Here is a 15278-nt window from a genome sequence, read left to right as displayed (position 1 = left end):
CCACCCATTCTTACCAGCGATGGACTTGAATCCCAGTCCCGAAAGGAATGGGAAATGATATGCACTGTGGCGAAGCTCTGAATGCTATCTCGACAGCTCCCTGAATTAATCTCGCGGAACTAAAGGCGTAGGGTTTTTCCTGGCATCATTCTCAACAAGCGCGCTAAGTGAGATTCGATGTTTTTTTGGCGACGAAGGAACAAGGGAGCAGGACGAAAGCGCGGAGGAATGACTGCGGATGAATGAGACGGGATCGTACAGTTTAACGAGCCCCGGCTTTATCAGCTCCCAGGGGCTGGGACGATTAATTGCTCAGGAGGAAAGCTGAGCGGTTTGAAGCAGCTCCGTGGGAAAATGTCGTCGAAGGGCTACGTGGCCCGGCTGCCAGTTGCAATGAATTATTTCGTCGTGTCGTCGATGCGGCCGAGGATTGGGCCGGGACAAAGTGTCGCTTCCGCGGGGAGGTTCGTCTGAAATTTGTTATCCGTTTGTTCAGGGGAAGCTAGTGCAAGCCAAGCGATATCTTGGGACAATGAGGCGAATCGACGGAATCGCGGTGTGGGAATTCGATTGTAAACAGTGCTGGGCCGCGAGAGTTTCGTGCGGTATACGATAATGCGGCGGTGCAACCAATGCGCGCCGGGAACCGTCGCACCTGTGGAACCTTGAGGTAAATTCTTCAACCCCGTACGCTTCAAACGTCACTCCACTCGCGTTGGTTACTGCATCCCCGTTAAACGTAGTTAACTGGTGTACTCGCACGCGGTACTTCCTTGTATGGGACACTTTGCACGAGGCTCGCGAAGGGAGCGTCTCCTTGTCGTCACTGAAGCTTCATTCCTCATGCGACTCGTGGAGACCATCTGTTCTCTTGTTCGCGACACGGCGAGTGCTGTAGCAGGACGTTTATAGCCCTTGAGAAATTCTGATCGTGACTTGTTAAGGATGTGTTTCGGTGATTATTAGAGTGGTGTAAGTCAAAACTTTAAACAATTGAGATTTCTCTTTTTTTATGGTATACTTGTAAAATATCACCGCGCTTCGCTTCGGGCCTAAGAGGTATTAAGGACTCCGTGAAAACACGTTTCACTCATTTTCACCAACCCCTTAGGGGTTGATTAGGGCAAAATCTTGAAATTGGTTTTTAGACATTTATGGGGGTAACCTTTCGAGATAAAAACCAAGTTGATATCTAATCGGGCCTAAGAGGTTTTGAGCAATGCGTGGAAATACATTTCACCCCTTTTCACTGTCTTAGGGTTGGTTAGGGAAAAATCATGAATTTGGTTTGTAGGCATTTGTTTGGGTAATCTTTGTGAGTAAGAACCAAGTTGGTATCTAATCGGGCCTAAGAGATGTTAGGGAGTCCGGGGAAATACATTTCACCCCTTTTCACTGTCGTAGGGTTGGTTAGGGAAAAATCCTGAATTTAGTTTTTAGGCATTTGTTTGGGTAATCTTTGTGAGTAAGAACCAACTTGGTATCTAATCGGGCCTAAGAGATGTTAGGGAGTCCGGAGAAATACATTTCACCCCTTTTCACTGTCTTAGGGTTGTTTAGGGAAAAATCATGAATTTGGTTTTTAGGCATTTGTTTGGGTAACCTTTCGAGATAAAAACCAAGTTGATATCTAATCGGGCCTAAGAGATGTTAGGGAGTCCGGGGAAATACATTTCACCCCTTTTCACTGTCTTAGGGTTGGTTAGGGAAAAATCCTGAATTTGGTTTTTAAGCATTTGTTTGGGTAATCTTTGTGAGTAAGAAACAAGTTGGTATCTAATCGGGCCTAAGAGATGTTAGGGAGTCCGGGAAAATATATTTCACCCCTTTTCACTGTCTTAGGGTTGGTTAGGGAAAAATCCTGAATTTGGTTTTTAGGCATTTGTTTGGGTGATATTTGTGATTAAGAAACAAGTTGGTATCTAATCGGGCCTAAGAGATGTTTGGGAGTCCGGGGAAATACATTTCACTCCTTTTCACCCCCCTTGGGGATGGAATTTCCAAAAATCGTTCCTTAGTGAGTGCCTAAGTCATTCCTAGGTTAAACGGTTTGAGCTGGGCGTTAATGAGTCAGTCAGTCAGTCAGGACTTCTTCTTTTATATATATATAGGTTAATTTATATTTCAATATTATGAAAGAATTGTTGCAAAATAGCGGGGAAGTAAGCAATGACATGATAGTGTCACTTTCATAATGAGCTGCGACAGTTTCACGTTCATTTCGATAGTTGTGTAAGTCATTTGTTCTCTATAAGTAATTTGTGAGAAAAGAAACAATTACATATTTTTGTATTACGAAGAAAAAAAGAAAGAAAACGCGAAACATACTTAATTATGCTGAAAATATAAGAAAAATTAGGAGAAGTAGTGGTAAAGTTTACGTTATCAAAAATGGTAAACTTAACACTGGCAAATATTTGTAAACAAAAATTGCTTCTGTTCGAAAAATGTTTGGATTTATGTATTAAATTGTGAAGACCGATCTTTTGAAATTTCAGAGACATTTAATGGTTTAAAAAAACAAATTTTGGTAGAAGTTACTCCTAAAATTTTACAATGATATATAAGTTTCACATTAGATGACAAAATATGTTGTGAAACATTTTGGAAAAATATTAATTAATTCGCCCAAACGCTGCGGTCTAAATATCTCGAAACAAAAAACACGAAACCTAAATCCTCAAGCTCCTCGAGTTCCAGTCGCTTCCACGAGCCATATTTGCAAGTGACTTCGTGAAGGTACAAGTTGCAAGTACTTTTATTGCTTATATTTAATACCGCACCACTTTTACTTTAACCGCTGCCACGCTGATTTGTTTTTCGGGATTTCCCCTCGTTTCCGCACGAAATTTCTGCCCATTCTTCTTCACGACGAAATCCACGTCGCAAAGAGAGTCTCAAGGACCGAACAAAGGCGGGGAATTGTAGCTCCGAGGAGAAGAATCGAGGATATGCTCGAAGTATGAGGCCCAGCTGCGCCCGGATCTCGTGGAAATAGTATGAGTTCTTGCTCGAATGCCATTCGTTGTTGACAAATTGCGGGAGGAAGCGAACACGTACGGGGGCAGACGAATGCCCTGGCATCGATATTTTTAGTCGGCGAGTCTCAATTTACGGCAGGTGCGAGAGGAAAGGTCCTAGTGAACTCTGCCAGTAGTATAGCTCGGCGATATATCAGCCAGTGCGATTTTCCAAGTATGTTACACAGGCGTATTTCTCGCAGCGCAAATTCTCAGTAGATAGGAATAAATTATAGAACGCAAGTTTCGGAAGAAAATTGCCCTGGGACATTGTGCAAAATTCTTGATAAATATGTTTTTATCCAAAAGAACATACACATCTATTTTAAGGAGTTTATAGCGTCCTCCTTTTCCTTTCGATTTACCTAGCTAATTGTTTGAAAGATTCTACACTATTTTTCCTACATAAATGTGTCTATGAATCCACAATTTTATATAATAATTTAAAGTATTATTAAATTATTAAAAGTATTAAAAAATTTCCTCCAAAGAATCTGTATTAAAATTGTTTTTTTGTCGACTCACTATCAGGTGTTTTCAAACGGTTCAATTTCTCCTTTATTTTTTAACTAAGCCACCAACTTGTTGATCGTCAATTTTGCTAATAACTTCCCCCGGCGCGCAGGAGCTCAATGGCGATTTTCAGTCACTGCCCCTCCACTTCGCTAATTTCTTTCATACATTTTAAGTAACACAAAGCTCCCCGAGGCCATTATCGTCCTCCCGTATCCTCTCGTAATCCGCTACATAAAACAACATGCACTCTGGGTCCAGGAAAACCTGCCGGTCCCTCTACGCGAATTCTCTAATTACTGCACCAGGTGCGGCTGCATCTGCGCCCCTTCCAACGCACCCCCGTGGAAAATGAATGGGGGAGGGGGAGGTTCTTAGTGAAAATTTACTTTGTCGCAGAGCTTGCGCGCAACATTCTTCCCTTTCACAAGCTCGCGGGTATACCCAACGGCATGCAATGGTTTAATTGTCCGTGGACCCCCGTGCCCCCTTCTGAGATAATACTTTTTTTCAACGAACCTGAATTCATCCCCGTCGACGTTAATTCGCTGGAAAAAAAATCTAAATTCTATCTCGTTGACGAGTGATTGAGTCCAGGTACAGGGTCCTTGGGCTCCCTCCTTCCCCAGAAGGTCCTTCAGCTTCTCGCGAACCGATCCGTGCTAATTAAGGCACGAACCTCTGTTATCGAATTATCGTCGACGTTCCTTGATTGTCCTCCACGGTTCTTGGCAAACGTGTCACGTTTGTCCCTTGAATTTCTTGCTTGGAATGGTTTCGAGGGTTGGAATAGGGGGGTTGCTTTTCAGGGTTTCATACACTTTCTGGATGATGTTCAGGGTTTAGTGGAGTTGATTTTTAGGAGATAGAAGGGTTAGTTGGGAATTACTGATTGTAGAATTAAGGGTTGTTAAGGGGACATTCTGGTCTAACAAGTCGATTTTTTTTATTTCATTTTTCGAATGTTCAACCTTTTAGGAATATGTGTTTAAAAGGATTTTTTTTTAAATTCGTAAAATTCCCGAAGTTATAGGCATTTGAGTAGCGGCAAATGCATGGGTCACTTGGCACTCACGTTAAACTTTAAACGCGTTTTTCTCGAAACAGTGTTCTCAAAACGGTGGGACCTGTATTTTCAAAAGTTATTATCCGATTCGACTAAAACTTTTTTTATTTTGAAGAATATACTTCTGGCTAGGGCAGATACCAGAAAAAATACAAAAATTTGAAAATTTATAATTTTCTAGGGTGTTGGAAGGATGGAAACTATAGGGAAAAAGTGATTTCAAACTTCAAGTGTCGTTATTTTCTAAAAAAAATATAATTTTTGTATTTTTTTCTGGTTTCTCCCCTAGTCAGAAGTATATTCTTCAAAATAAAAAAAGTTTCAGTCGAATCGAATAATAACTTTTGGAGATACAAGTCCCACCGAGTTGAATCAATTTTTTGACGCCTTGACTTTAACGACTCCCCAGTGCCGTCTGCAATTATTAATTATAAAACAAAAAATATATTTCTGTAGCGTAAGATATCGGTAATACAATACAAGAAGTCTCATTAAATTATATGTTGTAGTTTTCCTTTAATTAATTCCTAAATATCACCTATTTTTTTGGGCTCTAGACCGGAAGGTCCCCTTAATTTTGATTGAGGAGTATTATATTTGGGTTACTGTCCCTCATTTTCTCCTTGCTTGGATAGTGCTTAGACGTTTAGTTCTGAGCCTCTGTTTAGTTTTGTTTAATACTCACGTGTAACAGTGATGGAGCTTCCCCTGTGAATTATTAAATCCAATTCGGGCATTAAATATTAGTAGGATAGAATATTCGATCTTTAAATCTTCCTAAGCAGTCGCAACTTCAAATAAATACATTCTAATAAACTCGTAATTACTCATGGAAAACAGGGTTCGAACGAAGCTGTCGACTTTTACAAATAAAAGTTGCTTACTGAACTATTAACTCTTAAATTATTTATTTTCTGTTTTAAGTTAACTTTGTACGTGAACACTTTAACTCTATTGTAAGAGTTCAGTTTTAACAGTTACTTTTTATTCGATTAACAAAACTTCATATATTTTTAAGGTAAAATATCGAGGTTAGAATTATTTTTTTAATTAGCATTATTTAAGGAATTCAGAATAAATATAGAAGGGAAAGCAAGTTGTGATTTTTACATCATTTTATTTTACAAAACGGGAAACATCTTTCCCACAACTTTAACTATTTCAAAGCAGAATAAATGTCTCCGTTTAACTGAAGTTTATTTCAACTTCCAAGAAACTAAAAGTTCCCTTTATTCAATATTGTATGAAATAAAAGTTTCATCGTATAACTGTTCTCTTGTAACAAAAAAGATGATTCCAAAAGAATACTGTTTTTTCATTACTAATTAAAAGTTTAAACAGTTTCATTTGATCTTTGAAAAAAAAAACAACAGAAAATGGCAACCTTTTCCTCCCCCCAGAATTTCAACACTACCCTCCAACAAAACATACTTTATTCAACTGACAGGTAAATTCGCTTCTTTCAAAATTCTAACAAACCCGTCCCTCCCAATCGCAAATTTCGAGCCTTGTTAGCTGAAGTGCGAAACGTCACATCTTCTAACGTCCTCGAAATTCCGCAGAATTTTCGCGCAGAGGCAGAGCACCGTCAAAGCGATTATTACTGCCGCGTGTCTTTTGGAAATAGAATGTGATTTGACAGGAAACGTTTTCACGCGCAACGTCGTCTAAACGAGACGGCATTTCCATTTCACGCTGCTCGTCCTCGCGGAAAATGAAAACGTCGCCCGAAACACACCGGAAACCCGCGGTACGCGGCAAGTTCCTCGCTCATCCTACACTGATTAACGGCGGCGATTTAATTTTCCCGCGGTAATTGGCCCGGTTAATGAGATCCCCGGCTGAAATAGAATTTACGAATAAATTCTCCACCCCGATTATCCTGCCGTTCCGGGATAATAGTGTCGCAAATGGCTGACAGATTGATGTCAAAGCATTCATTAGGTGATTCACTCCTAAGCTCGCATTATTCTAGGAAGTGTTAAATAAAAATCAATTACCCCGTTGAGTCGTGAATTCCAAGCGAAGTTCCACCTCGCTTCACGAAATTCCCTTCGCCATCATTGACTCATAATGAATTTTTCTTCATTTGTTTCTTACAACGAGACAAGGATCGATATGAATAATCTTTTTAGGGAATTAGGGTTTTTGTAAGGCGTTGAAAATATTTTTATTGCAAATTCAATGCGGTGAATATAAAAATTTATTTAAAGAATAAAATCCAGTTTTATTTTCTTTTTACAAAGCTGTTGAATTACTTCAGTCGTGATTACATTAATCTCCTTTTTCCTTTTCCTTTGGGGGGTGGCATTTTTCAAAAGAGGAAATAATTGTAAGTGACTGCTGGTACCTTTTGCAAAGGTGTGCGCTTGTATAGAGTTCACAGAAGAATTTCGATCTGTCACAAAGAAATTGTGATTCCTGTTTGTAACCAATTTAATTAACAACGCTTGGATCAACGATACTCACTTATATCTCGTGGAAATATGGTCCCCGTTAATTAACTTGCGACCCCATTTCATTCGGAATGTAATTTTCACCGCGGCCGAGGTAGAATTTTCACTGTACGATGGAAAAGTGACACACCCGTATAAACAGCGAAAAATCGAATCAGCCTGCCGCGCTCCTTTATTTTTAAAATTGTACCCGTGTTTGTCAACAAAAAAGAGTAGATAGTATTTCGCAAATTTTTTTCCAATATAATTCGCACTGAATTCCTAAATCCACAAACGCATGATTTACCCTTCAAAATTAATTTGTAAACCTCAATCTTCTGTCTTCCCCAATTTCAGACCCACATAGTGTTCAACTATTCTTCAAGATTCGATAAAAATAGCTGTCGATGTCACTGTAAAAGTTCGAGGATAGGTGAATCTTAGAATTCTAAAATTCGTATAAACGTCAGAATTCACCAATCAGCCTTGCAAAAGCCCGAAGTTAAAATATGTTATAAAACACTAGCATCCACGTCTCGGCTTCGCCCGAAACATTAGCGTGACTGATTCATAGTCTGTAATCTGCAATCTGTAAACTCAAGAGCCCTCGGCTACTTATTCCCGCCGCGGTGCTGTTTTACAAGCGAGAAACGCTCGCCCGGTCGCCGCCTGGCGGTGGCGTCCCGAACTACTATTATTTAAAAATCAGTATTTAAAAAAAATAAAAACGTTAGAACCTTCCTCTCGCCAAGACAAACAAAGTGATGTAACACACTTGTGCGTACACTTCATATTTACTGAGAAACAACATTTCAAAGTATGCAAATTCAATTTTATATAATAGTATAGACTTCGGGCTTTCAGCGCCCCACAACGGTAAATACTAGCATAAATTGAATCCAAGATTCACCGGTCCTCGAACTTAAACAGTAGCACCGCTAAAAGTATCAAAACTGCAGAACCCATCTCGAATTTCCCCGACAACTGTTCCAACAATCCCCGAAGCGTATCTCACCGATCTGAAATCTCTGTTGTTCCGCAATTCCAGGCTGCCACGATGTTCAGCACGCAAAGGACCTCGCGCGGCTCGTTTGCCCATCACCGTGCACACAATCCAAATCGACCTGGACGGCAAGGATAGTCCTCGAGAGTCTCGCCTCATCCCCCGACTTTCCATCCATCAACGTCCGCAGTCGTGTTGCCGGATTCTCCTATGAATCCTGCCAGGTATCCTCCACTCGTGCCCTCCAACCAAAGTCTCCGTGCTGCTTTGTCAGTCAACAAAGCGTCCGTCGACACCTAGGCCACGTATCCCTCAAGACTCTCCCTCCTGGAACCACCTCGCCGTTCCACATCCGTTCTTCGATGGCCTGTCAGGATATTCCCATGAAGCGTGTCGGCGACGATGACGAGGAGGACGCGGAAGGCAACGACGGAGGCCACTGTGGATCGCGGTAACGAAACAAAGCAGGGAACGTGGTCGAGCCTAGCAGGAACGGGCCCCCGGCGCCTGGTGTCCGCAAAATGGCGTTGAACGGGACGATGGACTGGGACCTGGCCAATGGAACGGACCCGACCGACCTGTCCAACGTCCTCTCCGACACTGGCCAAGGGAACTTTAGCGACGGCGTGTACAGCCGCGAGGACAGCCACGAGCTGGAGCACGTGCTCCTGCTGACGATGAAGGCGACCGTCATGGGCTTCATCATCCTCAGCGCCCTGTTCGGCAACCTCCTGGTGATCGTGTCCGTGATGAGGCACCGGAAGCTGCGCGTCATCACCAATTACTTCGTGGTCTCCCTGGCCCTCGCCGACATGCTGGTGGCGATCTTCGCGATGACGTTCAACGCCTCGGTCGAGCTGTCTGGCAGATGGCTGTTCGGCTACTTCATGTGCGACGTGTGGAACTCGCTGGACGTGTTCTTCAGCACCGTCTCTATCCTCCATCTGTGCTGCATCAGCGTGGACCGTTACTACGCCATAGTGCAGCCGCTCGACTATCCCCTGATAATGACCAATCTGCGGCTGAGCACGATGCTGAGCGTGGTGTGGTTCTCGCCCACGGTCATGAGCTTCCTGCCGATATTCGCCGGATGGTACACCACCGAGGAGCACCTGGAGTTCCGCAGGAACTACCCGAGCGTGTGTGTGTTCCAAGTGAACAAACTGTACGCGGTGGTCAGCTCTAGTGTCAGTTTCTGGGTGCCGGGTATCATCATGATCGCGATGTACTACAAGATCTATCAGGAGGCGGATCGACAGGAGCGCATGCTGTACAGGTGAGTGGATGGATTATTTTCTTTGGCGCGGCGATCGCTAGGAGGAGATTAGCGGGTGTAATGGTGGCTGGAAGAAAGCTTCGTGTATGAGGAGCCAGGAATTTGTCGTATGTTAGCTATTGAGAAGATGTTTCGAAAATTGAACATCTTTGTGCATCAGGATCTATATTCTTGTGTTTATTTGGACTGATAACAGATTTGGGTAAAGTTTATTTGAAATACGGAATGAAGGGCTTTGGAAGGAGAGAAAAGGAGGGTTGCGTTTCGTCCTGCGCCTGCTAGTGGACTCATCGGTAAGGGTTACCTAGCAGGCTCTGTTCTTTTTTTTTAACAAACGTTTATTGTGCCAAAAGAAGAAAGGGTAATAAATAATAACAGGAGTACAATAAACATAACGAATTAAAAGTTTCTAGAGGCGCAGTCTTCGGGGGTTAGACTAAAGGCTCCAGCACTGGAGCACGCATAGTCTTATCGTTAGTCTGCTATTTAGGTTGCACTTAATGCTGTATTATCATACTTAGACTAAACTTATGGTACTTAAAAGTTAGATAGTTTGGTTTGGAACTGTTACAACAATCTTTAGTGTTTATTAGTTCAGAAGTAAAGCTGATAGTAGAAAGAGGGGAAGAATTAGGAGGAGGAAAATTATGTCTAGTCAGTTAATATCCTATAACTTAAGATTATATACATTTGTTTCTCTTAATGATAACTAATTACAGTATAATTATGATATGGTGTAATAATAAGGGAACATTGAGTAAGTCCTAAGGTTTAGGTATTTCCTAGTATACTAGATTATTTGCGGGGAGGCACGTTAATTTAGAATAACTTTGCTCTTATGTTAAATTTTTAATGGAGCCGCCAGTATTTCTCAGTGTTGTTCCGGTATTTGTCTTTGTGGTCGTAAATTGTTAACTTGTATTTGAAACGCATCGCGGGATCATTTGAATCAATGTCAGCATAATATGGTATAGTTTTGTATAAATTGTTTTTATTTTGTATGAGTCTAAATAGATGAAGGATTCTGGTGGCGTGTATCCGGTTTATTTAGATTTATCGTAGTATTGAGGGTTTGGGTAGATGGAACTGTAAATTAAACTGTTTGTTTGGAAGTTATGAATTCCTAGCAGGCTCTGTTTTAGATGCGGGGATGTTAGAAGGTAGGATGAAACTGGTATATATGGGAATCGGTAGTTGAGGGAGAACTAGCGAGAGAGCGGAACGGTCGAGTGGCCATCTGGTGGCAGAGTCGGGAGGTATCGCTGCAAGGCAATATTTGAAATACTGAAATGAAAGATAATATTTGAAATAATGAATTGTTTTGTGTCAAAAGCGAATCGATCGTCTCAAAATGATTTTTTCTTTCAGATAACTGTTTTAAACTATTCTGGTTTCAAACAGTCGCGAGATTATTTCAGGAGTCAGTTATTCGAAGCGAAAAGAGAATTATTTGGCTAGTAACCAAATAACGAAATAATTCAGTGTAACCTTGCTGGAGTGACTCACGAGTATTTTAAAGTCGCTTCGCGTTTTTTTCGACAGTATGATTTCGAAAATATTTTATTCGGGTGCTAGCCAAGCGTGACTGATAAATATTTATGGCGCGAGTTTCTATTGAAATGCGTATGAGATCCTCGAATGAAGTCTCTCAGATTTGTCTTGGACCGAAGTTGCATTCCATTTGCAGTCGACGACGGGCAGTGATATATGGATTCCCGTCTCCTTCAGCCTTCAGTTTCTCCAATTTAAATCTACACGCTCTCGTATATACGCTGTGATTCAGATCGAGGCAAATACAAAATACGGTGAGGGGAAGTCATTCGAATCTGTCGTGGGAAAGGACATTATTTATCGTGGCATTGCGATTTTGGATCTCCCTTCGATTCCTCGTCTATAAACCAATGTATTTCTGATACTGTGCGGGGCGTCGGGAAAAATGAGAGTTGAGTTTTTAAGAATATTAAATTCAGGTTGATTAACTATGTTGGAGTTAGAACCGATTTCATATTTGCGGGATCATAGTACTTTGCTTTCTTTTGTACAGGGTGTATAAAAAGTAATGGCCACTGCTTTGAGGGGTGAATCTACACCTCATTGTGTAGTGATATATATAAGTGGAAGAAATGCACTTGACGAGGTGAAGTAATCTATATATATATGCATTTCTTCCACTTTCACAAATTATCCACACACTTCTGCCAAAGGATTCTGCAGTATTTTAGAAGCTTCTATTGGATCTTGTCAGCTATTTTGAATTTATCTAAGCAAAACAGTAATGCTCCCCATAATACTGCAAAATTATAACACAATAGGGATTATCTACAATCTACCCTGTAAGTCCACTCTGTTGGATATAAACCTTAAAATGAAGGGTAAGGGGAAAAACAGGGAATGTCCATTTTTAGTGATTCTGCGATACGTAACATATTTTATTGGTGGAAACTTGGACCCCAGAACTGTCGAATCACAAAGTGTCATAAAGTAGAAATTCCCACATACATAAGGCAACGTTAAAAATTTGGTGTACTGGTAAAAACAGGGAATGTCCACCCTCCACTGAAACAAAGCAAGGAATGTCCCCAGCCTTCCTACTTGCACTATGTAGCAAATTTCTGATTAGTGTAAGCTTGGACTACGTCAAGAGTCCTAGGACACCACTGTATACACATCCTGGTTTCGTTAATAATAGAAGTGGTCATTTATTTTGATACAGTATTCTGCAGTGTTCCATTTGAAAGATATTAAAACAATTATCTTTTTATTCAGTCCTTTACTCATGCCTAATTAGAGTATAAATTGTTCATGCCATGAACGATACTGTTATGTTCATTGAACCTTGTTTCTTTACTGATGGACGAAATTATTAAAACTTGATTTTATCAATGAAGCTGTTTTGTGACATTCCTTGTTTTTCCCCTTATCCTTCAAATACAAATTCTTTCCTAAGGAACTATCTTATTTCTGCCACCATTCACATCTTAAATTTCCTTCCCACCACTACAATACGTGCCACTATTATTATATATAGTATATTTACTGTACTAATATTCGCACAGTTTGAATGAAATCACCCAAATCTCGTCAGTTCACCTAACTCCACATGCTCTAACCTCCTGAATCCTATTTCCCAGCAGCCTATGCGCACCAAATTTTCTATCCAAGGAAACTGCTTCAACCATGCCACCGAATTCGCCCCGTTACATTTCACCAATTACCCACTAATTACTCTGTATTCCCACCCTACCGTCGTCGTCGCATTAATTATTTAGCTGCGTGATTACACGCGACGGTTCGCCGCGTATCGGGATTCCGAGGGATTTCGAGTATCTCTCAACGATCGTTTCGAGTTTTGCACGAAGTTCCCACGCCCCCCCCCCCTGTCGCCCTTTCCTTGGTCCGTCCTGAGACGTCGATGGCGAAATAGAATTCTTTCCCGCGCGGTGGACGGGGGTTGATTTTCCGCGGGGCGCTCGACCGAGACGATCGTTTCCTCGGCGCTTTGGCTGGCGACATCGGAAACGTCGGAATGCAGATCCCTTTTCTGGTCGAACGGGGGTCAACGGAAATTGAAGACGCCGCGGACGCACGGAAATCGTCGACAGCTCGTCGAACGCCCCCTGCTCGCTTTTGACGATCATGCTTCCTTCAATTACCACGTACAGTAATGTCCAAAAGTATTTCGTCACTTGTTACTGTTGGACGTTTCGTAACAGAGAAAATTGAATAAAATATCATTGTTGCTTTTAATGTGATTGAACTAGTCAGATTCTAATAAATTATATTCAATTTTTCCCTCCGAAATTGTTTAATGATATATATATACATATAATATAATATATATTATATTATATTCTATTCTATTCTATTCTATTCTATTCTATTCTATTCTATTATATTATATTATATTATATTATATTATATTATATTATATTATATTATATTATATTATATTATATTATATTATATTATATTATATTATATTATATTATATTATATTATATTATATTATATTATATTATATTATATTATATTATATTATATTATATTATATTATATTATATTATATTATATTATATTATATTATATTAATATTAATATTAATATTATATTATATATTACATATATATATATCAATATCATTAAACAATTTCGGAGGGAAAAATTGAATATAATTTATTAGAATCTGACTAGTTCAATCACATTAAAAGCAACAATGATATTTTATTCCATTTTCTCTGTTACGGAACGTCCAACAGTAACAAGTTTTGAAATACTTTTGGACATTAATATAATGAGATTTCGAAGAAATTTTCAGCATGTATACAACTCACTTAAATTTACAAAAGAGATTTTCAAATTTTCATTACAGGCTGAGATAAAAAAGTTGAAAAAGCGACCTTCACTATTTTCTTCGCTATTCCGACCAATTGCACTTTACAAACTAATTCTTCTGGCTTCACAAAAAAAAATCAAGTCGTTTGGACCAATTTGAAAAAAGTTAGTCTGTTTTAAAGGGTGTCCTAATACTTTTGTCCGGCACTGTATGGGAAAAGACTGAGGAATCTACTTATGCGTTTTATGCAAAAAGGGCCTGAGTGTCTTGAGGCCGTTTTTGCATCCAACTGTACAATTATTATAAACTGCCTCTTACTTGCGGAAAGTATCCCAGGTGTTCGCCTCCGATTGCTTTGAATTTTAGATATGTTTTAGAGGATCGAAAAATAAGAAAAGGTGTCTTTTTATTTTCGCATGTTTGCATGTTCAGGGGGTGAAACCACCCCTCAAATTTCATAAGAATAGATGGTGCCCGCCTCCGATTGCTGTGGTTTTTGGCCAAAACAATCAGAGACGAACAGCTGAAAAATCTTACAATTCTGAGGGGTGGTTTCACCCTCCAAACATGCAAAACAGGCAAAAATAAAAAAACACGTAAATCTAATTTTTCGGTTCTCTGAAACATATCCAAAAATCAAGGCAATCGGAAGCGGACACTTGGGATACCCTCCTTGTTAGTTATATGCTTCGTTGTAACTAAAGGGTACTCCCGTTAAATAAATAAACAAACAAATAATCTACCCAAATAAACGGTTGCGTCTTATTGTTAAAAACTAAAACAATCGAATCGCATTTCGAAAACCCATTTCAAGGTAACGAAAAAGAATGAAAGGGTTGTTATGGGCTAAGAAATATCCACATTGCACCACAGACTTCTAGAAAATCGTTCATTTTCTTTTATCAAACGCACCTAGGTATAACAACTGATAAAATATTTTAATACAGACCAATAAATGCTTCAATGCTCCCTGAAATTGATTATAACTATTCCACCACCTTCGGTAAATCCAATTAAATAGAGAACCAGGAACAATTTTACTCTGAAACATCCAAGTCACTCGTGATTCCTAACTAACACTGACTTCAATTTCGCAGAAGCACGGGACTCTAAGCCCAATATAAAAAATCCCAAAAACCCTCCCCACCCTAACAACTACATAGAACAATCACTTCGCCAATCTCTTAACTGCACTCAGCTGGCATCACGTCGGCCATTTCGTGCTTCCATTTAACCGACCTCCGTGGCGCAAAAACGAAAGGAAATCATATATATCCTCGAGTTTCCCCGATCCACATCCCACCATTTCTCGGTATAATTAAAATCGATTCTCGCAGGATTCCTCGCAAACACTTTCCCGGGAAATCGTTAAACCACTTCCTTCGCTGGAAATTGAACACGCGCATCGATCAAACGGAAGCGGAGGAAGATTGGCTCGACAAATTGCCAGTTAATCGGTGATTTGTCAACATCCCTGATAACGTGGCTTTTAGAGCAGCATTCAGAGTTTTAAAGGAACACCCTCGACAGCTGTCACGACGAGAAAGTGAAAGATTTCCTCGAGATCGGTGGCTCGTATCCTTTTCGCTGGTTGCTACGTTCAATGGAGCAATAACCATCGCGAGTATGGAC

The 15278-nt window shown here is 40.2% G+C and overlaps 1 protein-coding gene across 1 annotated transcript in view; it reads left to right on the top strand.

Moving 5' to 3' along the window:
* The first annotated feature begins 243 nt into the window (after window positions 1-243).
* Window positions 244-15278, top strand: part of LOC143375739 (octopamine receptor beta-1R) — a 100122-nt gene continuing 85087 nt past the window's right edge. Inside the window, exons 1-2 of the mRNA XM_076825146.1 lie at window positions 244-670; window positions 8083-9313. Coding sequence (XP_076681261.1) covers window positions 8559-9313 — 755 coding nt within the window. The 5' untranslated portion in view covers window positions 244-670; window positions 8083-8558. The remainder of the gene's footprint in view (window positions 671-8082; window positions 9314-15278) is intronic.

The sequence above is a fragment of the Andrena cerasifolii genome, chromosome 13, assembly GCF_050908995.1.
Source record: "Andrena cerasifolii isolate SP2316 chromosome 13, iyAndCera1_principal, whole genome shotgun sequence".
In the NCBI taxonomy this organism is placed as follows: Eukaryota; Metazoa; Arthropoda; class Insecta; order Hymenoptera; family Andrenidae; genus Andrena; species Andrena cerasifolii.
Note: the sequence above shows the minus strand (reverse complement) of the source record. Positions and strands in the feature narration are given on the sequence as shown.